Source organism: Oncorhynchus mykiss, chromosome 20 (genome assembly GCF_013265735.2).
Source record: "Oncorhynchus mykiss isolate Arlee chromosome 20, USDA_OmykA_1.1, whole genome shotgun sequence".
Lineage (NCBI taxonomy): Eukaryota > Metazoa > Chordata > Actinopteri > Salmoniformes > Salmonidae > Oncorhynchus > Oncorhynchus mykiss.
Window position 1 is genome coordinate 19,317,855 of NC_048584.1, and position 22,137 is coordinate 19,339,991.

The following is a 22,137-nucleotide window of genomic DNA, read 5'->3' on the forward strand; positions in this document are numbered from 1 at the left end:
CCACTCCTCAGAATAAGGCACATGACAGCCCACTTGGAGTTTGTCAAAAGGCACCTAAAGACTCTCACATCATGAGAAACCAGATTCTCTTGACTGATGAATCCAAGATTTTGGCCTGAACGTCAAGTGTCACATCTGGAGGAAACCTGCCACCATCCTTACAGTGAAGCATGGTGGTGGCAGCATCATGGGTATGTTTTTTTTAGCGGCATGTACTGGGGGACTAGTCAGGATCGAGGGAAAGATGAACGGAGCGAAGTACAGTGAGATCCTTGATGAAAACCTGCTCCAGAGCACTCAGGACCTCAGACCTGGATGAAGTTTCACCTTCCAACAGCACAATGATGTCCTTGAGTGGCCGGATTTGAACCCGATCGAACATCCTATAGAAAGACCTAAAAGTAGCTGTGCAGAGACACTCCCCTTCCAACCTGACTGAGCTTGAGAGGATCTGCAGAGAAGAATGTCAGAAACTCCCCAAATACAGGTGTGCCAAGCTTGTAGGCTGTAATCGCTGCCAAAGGTGCTTCAACAAAGTACTGAGTAAAGGGTCTGAATATTTATGTAAATGTGATATTTCAGTTTTTTAGTTTGAATAAATGTGCAACTAAAAAAATATTATGGGGTATTGTGTGGAGATTTGTATTTATTTAATCCATTTGAGAACAAGGCTGTAACGTAACAATGTGGGAAAAGTCAAGGGGTCTGAATACTTTCCGAATGCACTGGTTACCTGTACATGGGTCTTGCATTATCCAAGGATGATGTATTATCCTTTACTGATCATTGATTATCCTGATCTCAAAGAGCTGTAATATTGCATTTATTTTACTTAACCTTGGCACTTTAGTCTCAGATTCACATTCTTCCCCTGTACCTTTTTTAAACACATGAATTATTTCCCTATGGTTTGTCTTTTTTTTTTCAGAATGGAAAACCGACAGGTCATCCTTCGAGGGCAGCTGTGCGCTTCAGGAGGATGTTACTCCAGGAGCAAGAAAAAGCTCTAAGTTTCACCATGGACATTCGTGGCAGTGTTTAGGACAGAGAAACGTTGATAATCTGCTTTTACCAGTCCCATAAAGTCGATTGCGCTAGCACCCTTTGCTGCGTATTAGAAGGTAGACTGCAACGTGTCAGTTGCATGTATTTTTTTGGACTCGTCAGTTCTGCAATGTCTGACAAACTGTTTGAACCTATTTCAAAACCTACTTGTGTTATAGGGGATGCTGCCTTCGGAGACTGGGTCAGTCAAGACTTCATAAGTTTCGCTGTGCATACGTTGCAAACAGGCTTCCACATGAACTGTGGTATGTTGATCAATTATATTATTTTAGGCTACAGTTCTCTTGAAAGGACAAATCCGCACACTGCTAGTTTTATTTTACAACATTTTACGTGTCTGCCTCCGGTGAAGGCCAATAGGCTGACACGTAAGCTTTTAATAAAGTGATACTAGCAAGATCAGTGTGTGGGTTTCTCATTTCTTTCCAGATCTCATTGTTATCGGCAACAGGATTGCTCAGGTGTGTGGGCCTTTTTGAATTTTGAGCCTATAGTTTTCTCACATGGTGACACTGAGCTTCAAACCGATCATTCATGTAACAATAAACACTGCATTGATCATTTGAAAATAATGTGTTCCTGAGTGCAGGTACATCAGCATTTCTGGAGATACGTGACACATCTGATTATGTTGAGTAACGGAAAACGATTGAGCTTGTATGTATTACAATAAAGATGTAGTGATATCAGCAGGATGGATGTATTAGCTATACAAATTGAAGTGAAAAATAAGTCACTTTTGACATGTGCTGCTGAGCTGTCTGATGACCAAAAGGCTGTAATCGGGTGTTTGGCTGACATGTGGGACATCCCTGAGGTCACAGCCGAGAACAGCAAATGGCTATTCTACCGTCTACTACAGCATGTGTTAATCAACCTTTTCCAGAGATTGTTATCTGAACAATAGTGACCGTTACCCTAGCTTAGTTTTTCAATTTAGTTATGTACCCTTATTCCTGCTTTTATTTCAGTTTTGTGACATTGGGTTATGTTTGAAATGTCTAATCGTTTGTCTGTTTTGCAGATCCTGGCAAGAACCATTTGACAAATGAAATATTTGCGACGTGGATGTGGTTCCACTCATGTTCCCCGGCGTGGCAGATGTTGTGTGCAGTCCTGAGGTAACAACCTAATGCCACATGATCAAAAGTTCAGTTCAGTTTCGGTAAAAAGATGAGGGATGGGTCGAGTAATATAACCTCTTTCAAATACGTAGACCGAGCTATGTATGCAAGGACTGACCATCCATATCAAAATTATAGTTTTAACCATGTTTTGAGGCAATATAGTGTTTGTTTACATTACTTTGTAGTGTTTGTTTACATTACTTTGTTTACAAGAATTGGAATAAAACAAGTTTATATTTTGATTTCTGACGGTGTAAGAGTTGAATTAATGAGGTGTTTATAGTTAGAATCCAAGAATCCATGGGTACCAAAAATCATTAATTTGCAAGCCCAATGAATGTAGCAACTGCAGATGGATCATTTTAAGTCTGTAAAATTGCATAATGTTTACTTATCACTTGTTTATGGCATTCTGTGACACTGACCTACTGAACTTTATTCTCCTTTGAATTACTATTTTTGTTTCAATGGATAAATAATTTAACAGTGCACCAGGGGTACTTGTGACTGATTCCTGATATTAAGGGCCTGTTGGAGGATTTCATTCATGAATATGATTGCTGCAGGTGTTAAACATTATTAGTATTTTTTTTTTAACTAGGCAAGTCAGTTAAGAACAAATTCTTAAAGCATTTATGTAATGATTTTTTTTTAAAGCACAAGGTTTCAGAATGGTCATGTTAACTGACGGATATCTCATAGAACAAAATGTGTTAGATCTCCTAAGCCTGTATTAACCTGTGACCTTATTTTCGGTATTTATCCACAAACCCTAATCTTTCCCCATTCATGTTGTACAATGGCTAAACAAACCAGGTAACTAATTTCTGGTTTTTAGAACTACAAGCTGGCGAGCTGGCGAGCTCTATTGCTTAACACGTACAAGTGTTGCTTATGGTTTGACTGTTTCCTGTGCATTGGACACAAAAGGGAGTATCATATTGAAAAGGCAGACATAAAAAATGACAATCATTTACAAAAAGCAAATCAATCACCTCAAGATTGTCTTCCTCAAATTGGGTTTTGACTTTATCCCATAGCTAAAGCTGCTCTGGACTGCGATTTGTCTCTGTCCGTAGATGATGATTTTTCCAGCCTGCAACAAAGGTTTTGAGGGCTGCTTGGAGGTGTGGGAGAAACAAAGTGTAGACCAGAAGAGGTGCAGTGTGTTTTCAGATGTCAAGAAGTCCATTTTATTCAAGGGTGTGAAGCAAATAGTAGATACAGGTGACTGCAACCCAGACATCACGCCATAGATGTTCAACTCTGACAAAGTACAGGATTGTTAGCATATCCAATTTATTAATGTTATCTGTAGCACATGGTTTACCTTTTATGTGGCACATCAAAACTCTGACTTCAGAAGCAGGTGTGATAGTAACAAAACGAGGGAAGGGAACATGAAGTAAACATTTCACTTGGAAACAAATGCACCCAAGGACTTTTCCTCATTGTGCACACACAGGTGGAAGACAGCTAAATCAACAAAGGATGTTGCAAGATGGCTATTAAAAACATTCTATGCATGTTAGCCTAGTGGTTAGAGCGTTGGACTGGTAACCTGAAGGTTGCAAGTGCAAACCCCCGAGCTGACAAGGTACAAATCTGTCATTCTGCCCCTGAACAGGCAGTTAACCCACTGTTCTTAGGCCGTCATTGAAAATAAGAATTTGTTCTTAACTGACTTGCCTAGTTAAATAAATAAAAAATATTTATGTAGAAGTGGTAAGTAGAGTTTTACATTGATGTGATACCTATTTTTTGGGGTTTTGTTATTACTGTCACAGCTGTATTAATGGTGATATATGTTTCATTTGTCTGATAAAAAGACATGCCTTGATTGCACACCGTGGACTGAAAAAGTTTAAAGCCGTTGATGCCCTGTTGTTGGTAGCTGCATCCAAGTACAGAATCTGTATATACCGGTAGACAGAAAACACTCATGGTGTTGATAAATGTAAAATCATGACATTGCATTGATGATCTTGAAAAAAATAACTAACTATGTTTAGGCTACTACTCTAAACACACCAAATATACATTCTTCAAAGAGTTTTGTAAGGGCTTGCAAATTATAGTATTTGAAATCATATTTCATTGTTCACAAACAGCGTGTCTGACTAGACTAGAAGTTGCCCTGGACTGTAACTGTACATCAGATGCATGAATGGACATGTGAATTGGCCTACTACCAGTCTGGAGTCTCTGTTTCTATCGGTTACTCTGAGTGCTAGAAGTCTCACCCCACACCAGAGCAGCTAAACAATTGTCCTCTACCCCTCCTTTCCTGTTCTCTCCCTTAGCTCATTAGCGTCGCTATTTTTTTCCTGTTCCTTAAATGTTTGTAACTTGTACGTTTACTTCATTATGCATGTCTTAGCTTGCTTGAAAGTAGCCTATAGCCAAAATCCCATCATAGAAACATGGAGGCAATTGTTTCACAATTATTTACTCATGCGTTCTCCTGTTCTATTGGTTTTCTTTAAACTTTACTCCATTGTCTAGCAGCTAAAGGCATTAAAGGGAATAGGCTTTGTGTGTTTGGACCATGATTGTTTGTTGGTGACGTGGACACCAAGGAACTTGAAGCTCTCAACCAGCTCCACTACAGCCCCATCAATGAGAATGGGGGCATGCTCGGTCCACTTTTCCTGTAGTCCACAATCTTCTCCTTTGTCTTGATCATGTTGAGGGAGAGGTTGTTATCCTGGCACCACACGGCCAGGATAACAACTTCCCTATAAGTTGTCTCATCGTTGTCGGTGATCAGGCCTACCACTGTTGTGTCGTCGGCAAACTTAATGCGGTTGGAGTCGTGCCTGGCCATGCAGTTATGGGTGAACAGAGAGTACAGGAGGGGACTGAGCATGCACCCCTGAGGGGCCCCCGTGTTGAGGATAAACGTGGCAGATGTGTTGTTACCTACCCGTGAGGATGTCTGGGATCCAGTTGCAGAGAGAGGTGTTTAGTCCCAGGGTCCTTCGCTTAGTAATGAGCTTTGAGGGCACTATGGTGTTGAACGCTGAGCTGTAGTCAATGAATTGCATTCTTACGTAGGTGTTCCTTTTGTTCAGGTGGGAAAGGGCAATGTGGAGTGCAATAGAGATTGCATCATCTGTTGGGGTGGTATGCAAATTGGAGTGGGTCTAGGGTTTCTGGGATGATGGTGTTGACGTGAGTCATGACCAGCCTTTCAAAGCATTTCATGGCTACAGACGTGAGTGCTACGGGGCGGTAGTCCTTTAGGCAGGTTACCTTAGTCTCTGTGCCCATGAACACTATGGTGGCCTGCTTGTAACATGTTGGTATTTAAAAAAGGAGTATACGCAATTCCCTCTGAAAAATAAGTGGGTATAGACTAGGGATGCACCAATTTACATATTTGACCGATATCCGATATTATCCTTGCCAAAAAAAACGATACCGATATTTAAAAACTTTGCGTCCGTTTAAGCATTCTAGTACAGTTAAATAGTTCACACACACACAGAACTAGCAGTCCCTGGTTCGAATCCAGGCTGTATCACAATCCGGCCGTGATTGGGAGTCCTATAGGGCGGTGCACAATTGGCCCAGTGTCGTCCGGGTTTGGCCATCATTGTAAATAAGAATTTGTTCTTAACTGACTTGCCTAGTTAAACAAAGGTTACACACACCACACTGACCAAAAAGTTAATTTTGTTTGCGTTTTCGTATGTCCCCATTACCAGTAAAACATAATCAAAACCTATTTCTTTCACTTACTTGCTGTTTCGTTGTTCATTTGTTCTGTCTCAACCAGGATTTCATCATACATGTCAAGCTGTGAAGTTTCAGCTATATCTGACTGTGGCCTTTCTTTCACGGTGCGCACTGTCACTGTGTCCGTTGAGGGAAAAAAGTATTTGATCCCCTGCTGATTTCGTACGTTTGCCCACTGACAAAGAAATGATCAGTCTATCATTTTAATGATAGGTTTATTTGAACAGTGAGAGACAGAATAGCGCATGTCAAAAAATGTTATAAATTGATTTGCATTTTAATGAGGGAAATAAGTATTTGACCCCCTCTCAATCAGAAAGATTTCTGGCTCCCAGGTGTCTTTTATACAGGTAATGAGCTGAGATTAGGAGCACACTCTTAAAGGGAGTGCTCCTAATCTCAGTTTGTTAACTGTATAAAAGACACCTGTCCACAGAAGCAATCAATCAGATTCCAAACTCTCCACCATGGCCAAGACCAAAGAGCTCTCCAAGGAGACTGATAATTTCTTTGTCAGTGGGCAAACGTACAAAATCAGCAGGGGATCAAATACTTTTTTCCCTCACTTTATAACATTTTACGTTAATCCTGTTTTCTTATCTGCATCAAAGTAGCAGTCCTTGTACCTAGCATTAAGCATGGTGGCGACCCAGTAAAGAGGCTCAGAGAGAATGTCACAGAATCGCTTGTTCACAGCCTCGAGTACTTTTGTAAGTTTTAACCCCATGGTCTGTGTTGGCAGTTTTGTTGAGCAGGCGTTTCAATGCCATGACAGAGGGTATCACGTCTGCTGCAGACGCAGTTGATTAGCTTATTTCCCGAGTCAGTTGTTCGAATGGCGCTAGGAATGTGTTCATGTTTCAAACATGTTTTCAAATGCCATTGAAATGGCAGCAGCGGTATGAGAACCAGCACATTCTTGAGCATGCAATGCAGCTTTCCTCAGTATGAAATCCTCATCCACCCACTGTGCTGTCAGACTCTGCATGCTCATGGGGCTGACTTCGCTGGTCCCAATGTCAGTGATGCCCATAGCAAGTAGCTCATAGATGTGATTTTCAACAATACTGTGTGACTCTGGTAGGGCAACATCTGAAAAATAGCACCTACTTGGTAGTGTGTACCGGGGCTCAAGGTGCTCGACCAGTCGGTGAAAGCCAACATCATCCACAACCGAGAACGGTTGATTGTCAAGGGCAATGAATTCCATTATCTTGGCGTTAATGGATTTCGCCTTTGCGTTGTCTCGCTGAAATGTTCTTACTCTTTCAAATGACTGCTTGACTTTAACTTGTTTTGTTGTTGGAAGTGTGCGCTTAGTATTTTTCTGCTTTCTTCTCAGGTTACCTGATTAGTTTATGATTGGTGTCCGTGTGTACCAAGGAAAGGGGGCTTTGCACTGAATAACTTTGTCGCACCACACATCCAAGCCTGGCAAGGTGAGGCAGGATCTCAGCTGCATCCACATGATGTATTGACACTCTCAATCTCCACCACTGAACATGGAAGCCCATTGACACCAACTGTCCCTTGACCATATGATAGCCAGCATCTGGGATTTGATGGTTGTCAGTGTTGTTGAGCTCTTCATCACAAATAGTACTGTATAACCCCCACAGGTAAACCATAATTCATGCCTTCTAAATATGGTACACTTGGAGACCCCCAATAACTCTGCAATGCATGGTACCGGAAGGTAAGTTTTGAGCATATTCTTCACTTCTCTTTGAATGACAAGTTTTTGGCTGCCTGTTACCCCAACAACTGCCTCAAACTGAATTGATGTCGTTGGGCGAGCCTCAATTTCAGCTTTGACAAGATTTGATTAATCTCTCAATGTCTCTGTGATCATTGGAGGGAAATCAACCTGATCGGCAAAGGATTCAATGAGGATATGCTCATTATTGAACAGGAATTCCAGGTAATCCAGATCAAGGGTTGTATGATGGCTTGCTGCAACCTGGACTGCAACCTCTCCCGGAGCTGGTCTTTCAGAATGTTCTGACAATAGAAAAACACAATTAGCTAAGCATACAGTTCACTTATGTTTTTGTCCATCAAATATTTACCCATGTATTCTTGAATAATGTCTTAGAAATAACCTACTGCCTCTAATGGACTGTTTCACTCTATTGCTTAAGTGTTGCTGTATACAGGTTGCATGGCTGTAATGTGCAGTAGGTAGTTAGCTAGCTCGCTAAAACCAAGATGCCACAAGTGTTGCTGAAATGATTACAGCTCTATGGATGCCACTGTACTGTAAATTGTCTTGCTATCTTTAGTTAACGGTATCTGGCTAACCAATGCATGGATGAACTTGGGGGGGGGGGGGGGGACTTCAATTTGATGATGATTTTGAAAACCAGTCACGAACGTTAGCTACCCAATGCATCTGAATTCACACAGTGTTAATTTACCCTAGGTACGGGAACTACAAACCTAGCTAAGGGTAGTTGGCTAGCCAATGCATGAATGCACGTGGGGGGTGTAATTAACGTTATAGCGATGAACAAGATCATAACATCACTTCATACAAACTGTGAAAGCAAATTCTATAGAACTCGCCTCCCTCTTCCTCCATCACATCATGTCGTCCAGGTTGCTTGGGATTTGATCGATGGAACAATCCAGCCAATATTGGTTTTGACAGAGGGAACTGATTGGTCAGGATTTAAAGATTCTGCCCTCAATTTTCAAAACACTTTTCCTTCCTTACAAATGTATGACTCTCTTTGTGCGTCACGGTGACATAACTCAAGAGTGTGTATTTTTAATTCACAGCAGAATATTAATTGTCGTAAATGGAATTGTAATAATTATGGAAATAAATTATCCTTGCAAAATGTATGAAATGTGTTCAAGTAAAAAGTTTGCGATTGTTACATTTATTCACAAATCATGATACAAGCTTGCAAAATTAAATTACACATTTGCAAATCGTAATTGCAACCACAAAATGAAAATAAAAACTCATAGTTCTGTCATCATTATAATCCCATACCCCTCTCCCCATTCACAGGTGAGAAGGAGAGACATGGTGAGATGGAATATACTAGTGAGTGTCATCCACCCTGGCAAACTACTAGGGCATTGCCTCAGCATCTGAGAAGAGTATGAACCGGAGGAATGGCAACAAGGTGGCAGGGGACTGTGACAGCTTCCAGATGGAGAGCAAGGCCCCGGAGCAGGCACCCAGCATGGAGCAGAAGAATGGCGAGATCATGGACTCTGAGGAGGTGGAGAATGGCAAATCTGAACCCATAAACCCTCTGGCTATGGATGGGACCGTCACTGCACCTGACGGGGGTTGGGGCTGGGTGGTGCTGGTGGCCACCATCCTGGTGCTCGCCTTGACTCTGGCCTTCCCCTCCTGCATGGGCATCTTCTACACGGACCTACAAACAGAGTTCCAGGCCAGCAACCAAGAGACCTCCTGGGTGCCTTCTATAATGACATCGGTGCTTCATGCTGGAGGTATTGTAGTCGAGTCACATCCTAGTTTCCATAGATTTAAGCAGGATTCTTTTCAGGGTTCTTTTTGCAGTGACACATTCATATACAGTGGGGCAAAAATGTATTTAGTCAGCCACCAATTGTGCAAGTTCTCACACTTAAAAAGATGAGAGAGGCCTGTAATTTTCATCATAGGTACACTTCAACTATGACAGACAAAATGAGAAAAAAATCCAGAAAATCACATTGTAGGATTTTTAATGAATTTATTTGCAAATTATGGTGGAAAATAAGTATTTGGTCACCTACAAACAAGCAAGATTTCTGGCTCTCACAGACCTGTAACTACTTCTTTAAGAGGCTCCTCTGTCCTCCACTCGTTACCTGTATTAATGGCACCTGTTTGAACTTGTTATCAGTATAAAAGACACCTGTCCACAACCTCAAACAGTCACACTCCAAACTCCACTATGGCCAAGACCAAAGAGCTGTCAGGACACCAGAAACAAAATTGTAGACCTGCACCAGGCTGGGAAGACTGAATCTGCAATAGGTAAGCAGCTTGATTTGAAGAAATCAACTGTGGGAGCAATTATTAGGAAATGGAAGACATACAAGACCACTGATAATCTCCCTCGATCTGGGGATCCATGCAAGATCTCACCCCGTGGGGTCAAAATGATCACAAGAAAGGTGAGCAAAAATCCCAGAACCACACGGGGGGACCTAGTGAATGACCTGTAGAGAGCTGGGACCAAAGTAACGAAGCCTACCATCAGTAACACACTACGCCGCCAGGGACTCAAATCCTGCAGTGCCAGACGTGTCCCCCTGCTTAAGCCAGTACATGTCCAGGCCCGTCGGAAGTTTGCTAGAGAGCATTTGGATGATCCAGAAGAAGATTGGGAGAATGTCATATGGTCAGGTGAAACCAAAATATAACTTTTTGGTAAAAACTCAACTTGTCGTGTTTGGAGGACAAAGAATGCTGAGTTGCATCCAAAGAACATCATACCTACTGTGAAGCATGGGGGTGGAAACATCATGCTTTGGGGCTGTTTTTCTGCAAAGGGACCAGGACGACTGATCAGTGTAAAGGAAAGAATGAATGGGGCCATGTATCGTGAGATTTTGAGTGAAAACCTCCTTCCATCAGCAAAGGCATTGAAGATGAAACGTGGCTTGGTCTTTCAGCATGACAATGATCCCAAACACACCGCCCGGGCAACAGAGGAGTGGCTTCGTAAGAAGCATTTCAAGGTCCTGTAGTGGCCTAGCCAGTCTCCAGATCTCAACCCCATAGAAAATCTTTGGAGGGAGTTGAAAGTCTGTGTTGCCCAGCAACAGCCCCAAAACATCACTGCTCTAGAGGAGATCTGCATGGAGGAATGGGCCAAAATACCAGCAACAGTGTGTGAAAACCTTGTGAAGACTTACAGAAAACGTTTGACCTCTGTCATTGCCAACAAAGGGTATATAACAAAGTATTGAGAAACTTTTGTTATTGACCAAATACTTATTTTCCACCATATAATAAATTCATAAAAAATCCTACAATGTGATTCTCTGGATTTTTTTCCCTCATTTTGTCTGTCATAGTTGAAGTGTACCTATGATGAAAATTACAGGCCTCTCTCATCTTTTTAAGTGTGAGAACTTGCACAATTGGTGGCTGACTAAATCCTTTTTTGCCCCACTGTATGCATGCAGGGAAATGTGCTCAAAGTAAGTTCAATGATCACTGACAGTAAGTGTAGTACAGTATAAGACTATTAATGTAGGTGTTTCAGTGGCCGAGCCAGTCTAAACATGGTACAGACGTCCTTCCATTTAAAACACTTAAAGCAGAACTTCTAAACCACTCAGCAGACTAGCAGTTCAAAGAGACTCTAAAGGTCCTAAACAGTCATTCTGATTCGCATGTAAAAGTTTCCATTTGTGACTAAAATATCACCCAAATTAATGCAATTTTTTTGGTTAAAATTAATTTATCTCATGGCTAACTACCAGGAAGTTTGAAAAGACAGGCTGAGTGGGCAGGGAGCTTATATTCATGAGCTCGCCTTGACTGACATTTGTTTGAAATGCCTATGTGAAGAAACTTCAATGCAGTGAGCAGTTTTGCAGTAAAATCATCTCAAGCTAATTTCTTGTCTCTTCTGATGCGGTTCCCAGCAGCACTGACGGATGTGTTGACATGCCAATTGCTTCAGAGTTTTGAACGACCCTTCCCCCATTTGTTCCATGCTGGCCGTTGACCTAGCCAGCCATTAACTAGCTGACACCAGACACAGAGGAGACATATAAGTATCTTTGCCATAGATTAATAGTGTAAACTGTTATCTATATTTGCTGACACCCTACAGTCAAATTCTGGCACCATTACAATTGCTATCTAGCTATATAAACCATACCCCTCCGCAATCACGCATTCTCCGAAGTTGGTTACGAGACAGTACTTATTTAAATTAGGTAAGAGAATATCATGTAACCATTGGTGTATTGGAAGAGATGGCGAATGCACACTGTCAAAAATAAATACAAAATGTAGGCTTAAATGGAAAATAAAGGTGTTTATTAATAAAACATCATGGTGCCCCAAAAAATCATAAATGAAAGGTAAAAACAAAACACACGTTTTGGCTTTAGGTCATCATCGATGTGAATGTCGGCACACACATTTGGCTTCTATTTCAAGGATAATTGCATGTCACATGATCAAGCAAGAATACACATAACATCTATGAGTTAGTGCCTAGTAGAATAGAATGCATGACATAGATTATATACTAAAGCGGACTGAGAGATATCCTCAATTATTGCTTTTACATATACTATGTGAACATTTCCTCAGAATAAATAACACAGGATTGTAAGAGTAGGGAGCTAGAGATACCACTAGATAGCGGTATCGAACACCAAGAACAGGCAATATACTATATATGACATTAGAAGAGCTGCATGTGAGGAAGTGTTTGATAAGGTAATAAACATCTTTATTTTGCATTTAAGCCTCAGTTTTGGATTTATATATATTTTTTGACAGTGTATGGGTCCCCCATCTCTTCCAGTATTCTTATTTGGACTCCTACGCACCTGGAACAGACACTATTTAGTAGTAAGAACCTTTAAAAGAGCGCAGAATGCCTCTTACCATTGGTGTATTAAAATGAGACTTAGGGTGATGTCACCTTATCCTCTTAATAACCCTGCTTGCTGAATCCAGTTGTTTGCCACGGGGGAGGGGACCAATAACTTTATGATCAAACTTTGTCAATGTAGAGGCAGTAGTCATTTTTCATACTTTGGTCATCATACTCTGACCTGGTTTCATCAAAATTAAATTAAATTCATCACATTTAATGGAAATCATGCTTTTGATTGTTCATGACCTTTAAGACCAAGGTGGAGTGTTTGTCCATCAGGAAATATTATATCAGACCATATGGATGATTTTCTTTCCAATATCTTTTATTTGCAGTATTTGTTAGAGAGACAGAGTGGGGCAGCTGATAAATGTGTTTTTATGAGATGTCACTTTGTGTATTTGTTTCACTCTTGAACGACACTGAACAAAAATTATAAATGCAACATGCAATTTCAACAATTTCAAAGAGTTTAATGAATTACAGTTCATATAAGGAAATCAGTCAATATAAATAAATAAATTGGGCCCTAATCTATGGATTTCACATGACTGGGCAGGGGTGCAGCCATGGGTGGGCCTGGGAGGGCATAGGCCTACCCACTTGGGATCCAGGCCCAACCATTGGGGAGCCAGGGCCCAACCAATCAGAATGAGTTTTTTTCCCCACAAAAGGGATATATTAAAGACAGAAACACTCCTCAGCACCCCTCCCCCATTCAAACGATCCCGCAGGTGAAGAAGCCGGATGTGGAGGTCCTGGGCTGGGGTGGTTACATATGGTCTGTGGTTGTGAGGCGGGTTGGACGTACTGCCAAATTCTCTAAAACGAAATAAACATTACATTCTCTGACAACATCTCTGGTGGGCATTCCTGCAGTCAGCATGCCAATTGCACAATCCCTGAAAACTTGAAACATCTGTGGCATTGTGTGACAAAACTGCCCATTTTAAAGTGGTCTTTTATTGTCCCCAGCACAAGGTGCACCTGTGTAATGATCATGCCGTTTAACCAGCTTCTTGATATGCCACACCTGTCAGGTGGATGGATTATCAAGTGCAAAGGAGAAATGCTCACGAAAAGGGATTTAAACAAATTTGTGCACAAAATTTGAGAGAAATAAGCTTTTTGTGCATAAGGAAAATTTCTAGGATGTTTCATTTCAGCTCATGAAACATGGGACCAACACTTTACATGTTGTTTATATTTTTGTTCAGTGTATATGACACATGATCATTCATTGTGCAAACATTTGATTTACTACAGTGAGTGCAGAGGTTTGCGGTCTCAAAGTGACTAGTCAGATCAGACACACAGTCTTGTATAACTAACCTTGTGGGGACACAAAATTCAGTCCCATTCAAAATCCTATTTTCCCTAACCTATAAACCTAACCCGTATCTTAACCCTAACCCCAAAACCTAACCTTAACCCTAAACCCCCTAGAAAGAGCATTTGTGGGGACGAACAAAGTGTCACCAGTTGGTCAAATTTTTGTTTGTTTACTATTCTTGTGGGGACTTCTGGTCCCCACAAGTATAGTTAAACACGGCCGCACACACAAAACCCATGGAAAGTGTGTATGAGAGTCAACACAGCCCCTGTTTGTTTATTTGATAAGGGGGATTTCAAGGGATTGTGTTTCACCCTTACACACCAATGATGTGTAGCGCCACATGAGCTGCCTTCCTGTGTTCAGTCACAGGGGGTCGGTCTGTTTCTGTGTGGATTTCAAGCCCTTAACATCTGGAAAAGTGTGTGTGTGTGTGTGTCAACTGCTTCAAAGCAACAACAAAGAATCACCAGCATTTAATTAAGTTGCTGAGTTAGAAGATTAACTTCTGAGCAATGTGTGGAGAAATCAGTAAGCTGGTGGGCATTTCCATCGAAAAGGACCCATGAGCACCAACATGGAGCATATCAAATTGGGTGTTCAATGAAAGTTATATTTTGGGGAATTGAAGGCATAGATACAGTTGAAGTTGGAAGTTTACATACACCTTAGCCAAATACATTTGAACTCAGTTTTTCACAATTGTCCCTGTCTTAGGTCAGTTAGGATCACCACTTTATTTTAAGAATGCGAAATCTCAGAATAAGAGTAGAGAGAATGATTTCTCAGAGTTCAGTGTGTCAAATCGGAGGGCCTGTTGTCCAGACCTCTGGCAGTCTCTATGGGGGTGCCACAGGGTTCAATTCTCGGACCGACTCTTTTCTCTGTATATATCAATGATGTCGCTCTTGCTGCTGGTAATTCTCTGATCCACCTCTATGCAGACGACACCATTCTGTATACATCTGGCACTTATTTGGACACTGCTAACAAACCTACAAACAAGCTTACACCACTCCTTCCGTGGCCTCCAACTGCTTTTAAATGCTAGTAAAACTAAGTGCATTCTCTTCAACCGATTGCTGCCCGCACCCCCCCGCCTGACTAACATCACTACTCTGGACGGTTCTGGCCTAGAATATGTGGACAACTACCAGTACCCTGGTGTCTGGTTAGACTGTACACTCTCCTTCCAGACTCACATTAAGCATCTCCAATCCAAAATTAAATCTAGAATTTGCTTCCTATTTCGCAACAAAGCCTCCTCGACTCATGACGCCAAACATACCCTCATAAAATTGACTATCCTACTGATCCTTGACTTCTGCGATGTCATTTACAAAATACCCCCCAACACTCTACTCAGCAAATTGTATGTAGTCTATCACAGTGCCATCCGTTTTGTCACCAAAGGCCCATATACTACCCACCTCTGCGACCTGTATGCTCTCGTTGGCTGGCTCTCGCTACATATTCGTTGCCAAACCCACTGGCTCCAGGTCATCTATAAGTCTTTGATAGGTAAAGCCCCACCTTATCTCAGCTCACTGGTCACCATAGCAACACCCACAAATAGCACGTGCTCCAGCAGGTATATTGCACTGGTCATCCCCAAAGCCAACACTTACAGTGGGGCAAAAAAGTATTTAGTCAGCCACCAATTGTGCAAGTTCTCCCACTTAAAAATATGAGAGAGGCCTGTAATTTTCATCATAGGTACAGTGCCTTGCGAAAGTATTCGACCCCCTTGAACTTTGCAACCTTTTGCCACATATCAGGCTTCAAACATAAATATATAAAACTGTATTTTTTTGTGAAGAATCAACAACAAGTGGGACACAATCATGAAGTGGAACGACATTTATTGGATATTTCAAACTTTTTTAACAAATCAAAAACTGAAAAATTGGGCGTGCAAAATTATTCAGCCCCCTTAAGTTAATACTTTGTAGCGCCACCTTTTGCTGCGATTACAGCTGTAAGTCGCTTGGGGTATGTCTCTATCAGTTTTGCACATCGAGAGACTGAATTTTTTTCCCATTCCTCCTTGCAAAACAGCTCGAGCTCAGTGAGGTTGGATGGAGAGCATTTGTGAACAGCAGTTTTCAGTTCTTTCCACAGATTCTCGATTGGATTCAGGTCTGGACTTTGACTTGGCCATTCTAACACCTGGATATGTTTATTTTTGAACCATTCCATTGTAGATTTTGCTTTATGTTTTGGATCATTGTCTTGTTGGAAGACAAATCTCCGTCCCAGTCTCAGGTCTTTTGCAGACTCCATCAGGTTTTCTTCCAGAATGGTCCTGTATTTGGCTCCATCCATCTTCCCATCAATTTTAACCATCTTCCCTGTCCCTGCTGAAGAAAAGCAGGCCCAAACCATGATGCTGCCACCACCATGTTTGACAGTGGGGATGGTGTGTTGCTTTTACGCCAAACATAACGTTTTGCATTGTTGCCAAAAGTTCAATTTTGGTTTCATCTGACCAGAGCACCTTCTTCCACATGTTTGGTGTGTCTCCCAGGTGGCTTGTGGCAAACTTTAACCAACACTTTTATGGATATCTTTAAGAAATGGCTTTCTTCTTGCCACTCTTCCATAAAGGCCAGATTTGTGCAATATACGACTGATTGTTGTCCTATGGACAGAGTCTCCCACCTCAGCTGTAGATCTCTGCAGTTCATCCAGAGTGATCATGGGCCTCTTGGCTGCATCTCTGATCAGTCTTCTCCTTGTATGAGCTGAAAGTTTAGAGGGACGGCCAGGTCTTGGTAGATTTGCAGTGGTCTGATACTCCTTCCATTTAAATATTATCGCTTGCACAGTGCTCCTTGGGATGTTTAAAGCTTGGGAAATCTTTTTGTATCCAAATCCGGCTTTAAACTTCTTCACAACAGTATATCGGACCTGCCTGGTGTGTTCCTTGTTCTTCATGATGCTCTCTGCGCTTTTAACGGTCGCAAAGTTCAAGGGGGCCAAATACTTTTGCAAGGCACTGTACACTTCAACTATGACAGACAAAATGAGGAAAAAACATCCAGAATATCACATTGTAGGATTTTTTTTGTATTTATTTGCAAATGATGGTGGAAAATAATAACGTTTTCTGTAAGTCTTCACAAGGTTTTCACAAACTGTTGCTGGTATTTTGGCCCATTCCTCCTTGCAGATCTCCTCTAGAGCAGTGATGTTTTGGGGCTGTTGCTGGGCAACACGGACTTTCAACTCCCTCCAAAGATTTTCTATGGGTTGAGATCTGGAGACTGGCTAGGCCACTCCAGGACCTTGAAATGCTTCTTACGAAGCCACTCCTTCGTTGCCCGGGCGGTGTGTTTGGGATCATTGTCATGCTGAAAGACCCAGCCATGTTTCATCTTCAATGCCCTTGCTGATGGAAGGAGGTCTTCACTCAAAATCTCACGATACATGGCCCCATTCATTCTTTCCTTTACACGGATCAGTCGTCCTGGTCCCTTTGCAGAAAAACAGCCCCAAAGCATGATGTTTCCACCTCCATGCTTCACAGTAGGTATGATGTTCTTTGGATGCAACTCAGCATTCTTTGTCCTCCAAACACGACAAGTTGAGTTTTTACCAAAAAGTTATATTTTGGTTTCATCTGACCATATGACATTCTCCCAATCTTCTTCTGGATCATCCAAATGTTCTCTAGCAAACTTCAGACAGGCTTGGACATGTACTGGCTTAAGCAGGGGGACACGTCTGGCACTGCAGGATTTGAGTCCCTGGCGGCGTAGTGTGTTACTGATGGTAGGCTTTGTTACTTTGGTCCCAGCTCTCTGCAGGTCATTCACTAGGTCCCCCCGTGTGGTTCTGGGATTTTTCTTGTGATCATTTTGACCCTACGGGGTGAGATCTTGCGTGGCGCCCCAGATCGAGGGAGATTATCAGTGGTCTTGTATGTCTTCCATTTCCTAATAAATGCTCCCACAGTTGATTTTTTCAAATCAAGCTGCTTACCTATTGCAGATTCAGTCTTCCCAGCCTGGTGCAGGTCTACAATTTTGTTTCTGGTGTCCTTTGACAGCTCTTTGGTCTTGGCCATAGTGGAGTTTGGAGTGTGACTGTTTGAGGTTGTGAACAGGTGTCTTTTATACTGATAACAAGTTCAAACAGGTGCCATTAATACAGGTAACGAGTGGAGGACAGAGGAGCCTCTTAAAGAAGAAGTTACAGGTCTGTGAGAGCCAGAAATCTTGCTTGTTTGTAGGTGACCAAATACTTATTTTCCACCATAATTTGCTAATAAATACATAAAAAATCCTACAATGTGATTTTCTGGATTTTTTTTCTCATTTTGGCTTTCATAGTTGAAGTGTACCTATGATGACAATTACAGGCCTCTCTCGTATTTTTAAGTGGGAGAACTTGCACAATTGGTGGCTGACTAAATACTTTTTTGCCCCACTGTACTTTGGCTGCCTTTCCTTCCAGTTCTCTGCTGCCAATGACTGGAACGAATTGGAAAAATCTCTGAAGCTCGAGTCTTATCTTCCTCTCTAACTTTAAGCATCAGCTGTCAGAGCAGCTTACCGATCACTGTACCTGTACACAGCCAATCTGTAAATAGCACACCCAACTACCTCATCTCCATATTATTACTTACCCTCTTGCTCTTTTGCACCCCAGTATCTCTACTTGCACACTCATCATCTGTACATCTATCACTCCAGTATTAATGCTAAATTGTAATTATTTTTTGCCTCTATGGCCTATTTATTGCCTACTTCCCTACTCTTCTACATTTGCCAACATTGTACATAGATTTTTTATTTTGTGTTATTGACTGTACGTTTGTTTATGTGTAACTCTGTTGTTGTTTTTGTCACACTGCTTTACTTTATCTTGGTCAGGTCGCAGTTGTAAATGAGAACTTGTTCTCAACTGGACTACCTGGTTAAATAAAGGTGAAATAAAAAATAAATAACATTTATTTCAGATTTGATTTCTTTCATCACATTCCCAGTGGGTCAGAAGTTTACATACACTCAATTAGTATTTGGTAGCATTGCCTTTAAATTGTTTAACTTGGATCAAACGTTTTGGGTAGCCTTCCCACTATAAGTTGGGTGAATTTTGGCCCATTCCTCCTGACAGAGCTGGTGTAACTGAGTCAGGTTTTATAGGCCACCTTGCTCGCACACACCTTTTCAGTTCTGCCTTCAAATGTTCTATACGATTGAGGTCAGGGCTTTGTGATGGCCACTCCAATACCTTGACTTTGTTGTCCTTAAGCCATTTTGCAACAACTGTGGAAGTATGCTTTGGGTCATTGTCCATTTGGAAGACCCATTTGCGACCAAGCTTTAACTTCCTGACTTATGTCTTGAGATGTTGCTTCAATATATCCAAATAAATTTCCTCCCTCATGCCACCTATTTTGTGAAGTGCACCAGTCTCTCCTGCAGCAAAGCACCCCCACAACATGATGCTGCCACCCCCGTGCTTCACGGTTGGGATGGTGTTCTTCAGCGTGCAAGCCTCAAATGCAAGACTCAAATGATGTCAATTAGGCTAACAGAAGCTTCTAAAGCCCTTACATAATTTTCTGGAATTTTCCAAGCTGTTTAAAGGCACAGTCAACTTTAGTGTATATAAACTTCTGGCCCACTGCAATTGTGATTCAGTGAATTACAGTGGGCTCCAAAATTACAATACTTAAAAATATATAAACAATATAATTATAGACAAACTCAAAATACCAACATGTGAGAAATACTTTACTTTATTAATGTTTCAATGGAACCCACCAAAATCATACAATTATTTAATACAAAATACATTTCACCAAAATCAAGGTTTCATAATAATTGGCACTCCTCATTCAGTACTTAGTGCAACCATCTCTGGCAAGGATAACAGCATGGAGTCTTTTCCCGTAATGTTTGACAAGGTTAAGGAACACATTTGGAGGGATTTTGGACCATTCCTCTATGCAGATACTTTCAAAATCTTTCACAATCTTGGGTTTCTTCAACTCAGCCCACAGGTTTTCGATTGGATTGAGGTCCGGTGACTGAGATGGCCATGGCAGAACATTGATTTTGTTGCCTCAAAACCATTTCTGTGTGGATCTTGAGGTATGTTTTGGGTCATTGTCTTGTTGGAAAGTCCACATTTGGCCAAGTCCCAGCCTTCTGGCAGAGGCAACCAGATTGTCAGCCAAAAGTGCCTGGTACTTGGTGGAATTCATTATGCCATCAATCTTAACCAGTGCCTCTGGACCTCTGGAATTAAAACAGCCCCAAAACATCACTGACCCACACACCATATTTCACCGTGAGTATGCGGTGCCTCTCCTTGTATGCATCTCTGTTTCGACCCCTCTCCTTGTATGCATCTCTGTTTCGACGCCAAACATGCCGATGCTGTATCTGACCAAAACGTTACATTTTGGTCTCATCTGACCAGAGCACCTTCTTCCGATCATAATTTAAATGACGTTTGGCTAACTCCAAGCGCTTGCGTCTGTGTCTTGGAGTCATTAAGGGCTTTCTTCTGGCAACCCTTCCAAAGAGCCTGTGGAGGTGGTGGCATCTGATGGTGCTTTTTTAAACCTGGTGACTCCAAGACGCCACCAAGACCTGCAATTCTTTCACAGTGATTCTGGGGGTTTTGTTGCTTCTCTCACTATCCTCCTCTCTATCCTGGGGGGCAAAATGCATTTGCGTACTCTACCCGCCCTGACAGTGCTCAGTGGTATATTCAATCATTTGTGGATCTTCTTGTAGCCATTACCAGATTTATGAAGGTCTATGACCATCTGTCTCTTTTGAACTGCCAGTTCTTTTGTTTTCTTCATGGTGTTGCATGACAAAAGGATATTTCCATGCGTGTTCCTCATTTTTATACCCTAGTATAAAAGGAAGTGATATAATGGCTCAAAATAGTTCCTTAACACTTAGATAAACTTAAATAAGTGGAATTTAATTCCTGGTTTAATTTTGGTAGATGTTATTTACAAAAATATTTAAGGGTGCCATTAATTGTGAAACCTTGATTTGGAAGATATTGATTTTTAATTTAATCAATAAATGATTTTGTTGGGTTCCATTGAAACATTAATAAAGTACAGTATTTTTCACATGTTGGTATTTTGAGTTTGTCTCTAATTATATTGTTTATTTGTTTGAGTATTGTTTGTGCATTGCCAGTCAGGGGTGCCAGTAATTTTGGAGCCCACTGTATAAGTGAAATAATCTGTCTGTAAACAATTGTTGAATAGACTACTTGTGTCTTGCACAAAGTAGATGTCCTAACCGACTTGGCAAAACGATATTTAAAAAAATATATATTTAAAAAAATATTGAATTTTTTTCTCCCCAATTTCGTGGTATCCAATTGTTGTAGTAGCTACTATCTTGTCTCATCGCTACAACTCCCGTACGGGCTCGGGAGAGACGAAGGTTGAAAGTCATGCGTCCTCCGATACACAACCCAACCAAGCCGCACTGCTTCTTAACACAGCGCGCATCCAACCCGGAAGCCAGCCGCACCAATGTGTCGGAGGAAACACTGTGCACCTGGCAACCTTGGTTAGGGCGCACTGCGCCCGGCCCGCCACAGGGGTGGCGATGAGACAAGGACATCCCTACCGACCAATCCCTCCCTAACCCGGGCGACACTAGGCCAATTGTGCGTCGCCCCACGGACCTCCCGGTCGCGGCCGGTTACGACAGAGCCTGGGCGCGAACCCAGGGACTCTGATGGCACAGCTGGCGCTGCAGTACAGCGCCCTTAACCACTGCGCCACCCGGGAGGCCAAAACTATAGTTTGTTAACAAGAAATTTGTGGAGTGGTTGAAAAACAAGTTTTAGTGTATGTAAACTTCCTACTTCAACTGTATAACCATAATTATGCATTTCTGTGTAGTAGAGATCAGGGACCCATGATGTAATTCGATTACTGTAATTCTATTACCAGGTGTATATCCACTTCACTTACTGTAGTTTAATAACGAAAATATACAGTTTGGACACACCTACTCTTTCTTGGGTTTTTCTTTATTTTTCTATTGTCTACATTCTACAGCGAAGACATCAAAACTATGAAATAACACGTGGAATCATGTAGGAACCATCAAAGTGTTAAAAAGATTATTCACAGTAGCCAGCCTTTGCATTGATGACGGCTTTGCACACTCTTGGCATTCTCTCAACCAGCTTCATGAGATAGTCACCTGGAATGCATTTAAATTAACAGGTGTGCCTTGTTAAAAGTTAATTAGTGGAATTTCTTTCCTTCTAA

The 22,137-nt window shown here is 41.6% G+C and overlaps 1 protein-coding gene across 5 annotated transcripts in view; it reads left to right on the forward strand.

Annotated features, from left to right (window-relative positions):
• LOC110499145 (monocarboxylate transporter 6) overlaps window positions 1–22,137 on the forward strand; it is a 39,621-nt gene that overhangs the window by 6,485 nt on the left and 10,999 nt on the right. For 2 of the 5 annotated variants that reach the window (XM_021576090.2, XM_021576086.2), the window contains exon 2: window positions 8,953–9,407. In XM_021576090.2, the coding sequence (XP_021431765.1) occupies window positions 9,047–9,407 (361 nt within the window). In that variant the 5' untranslated portion in view covers window positions 8,953–9,046. Of the gene's footprint in view, window positions 1–992; window positions 1,122–1,223; window positions 1,311–2,089; window positions 2,187–7,286; window positions 7,373–8,952; window positions 9,408–22,137 lie in introns of those variants that run through there. The other 3 variants (XM_036955927.1, XM_021576087.2, XM_036955928.1) reach the window with 3 other exon arrangements.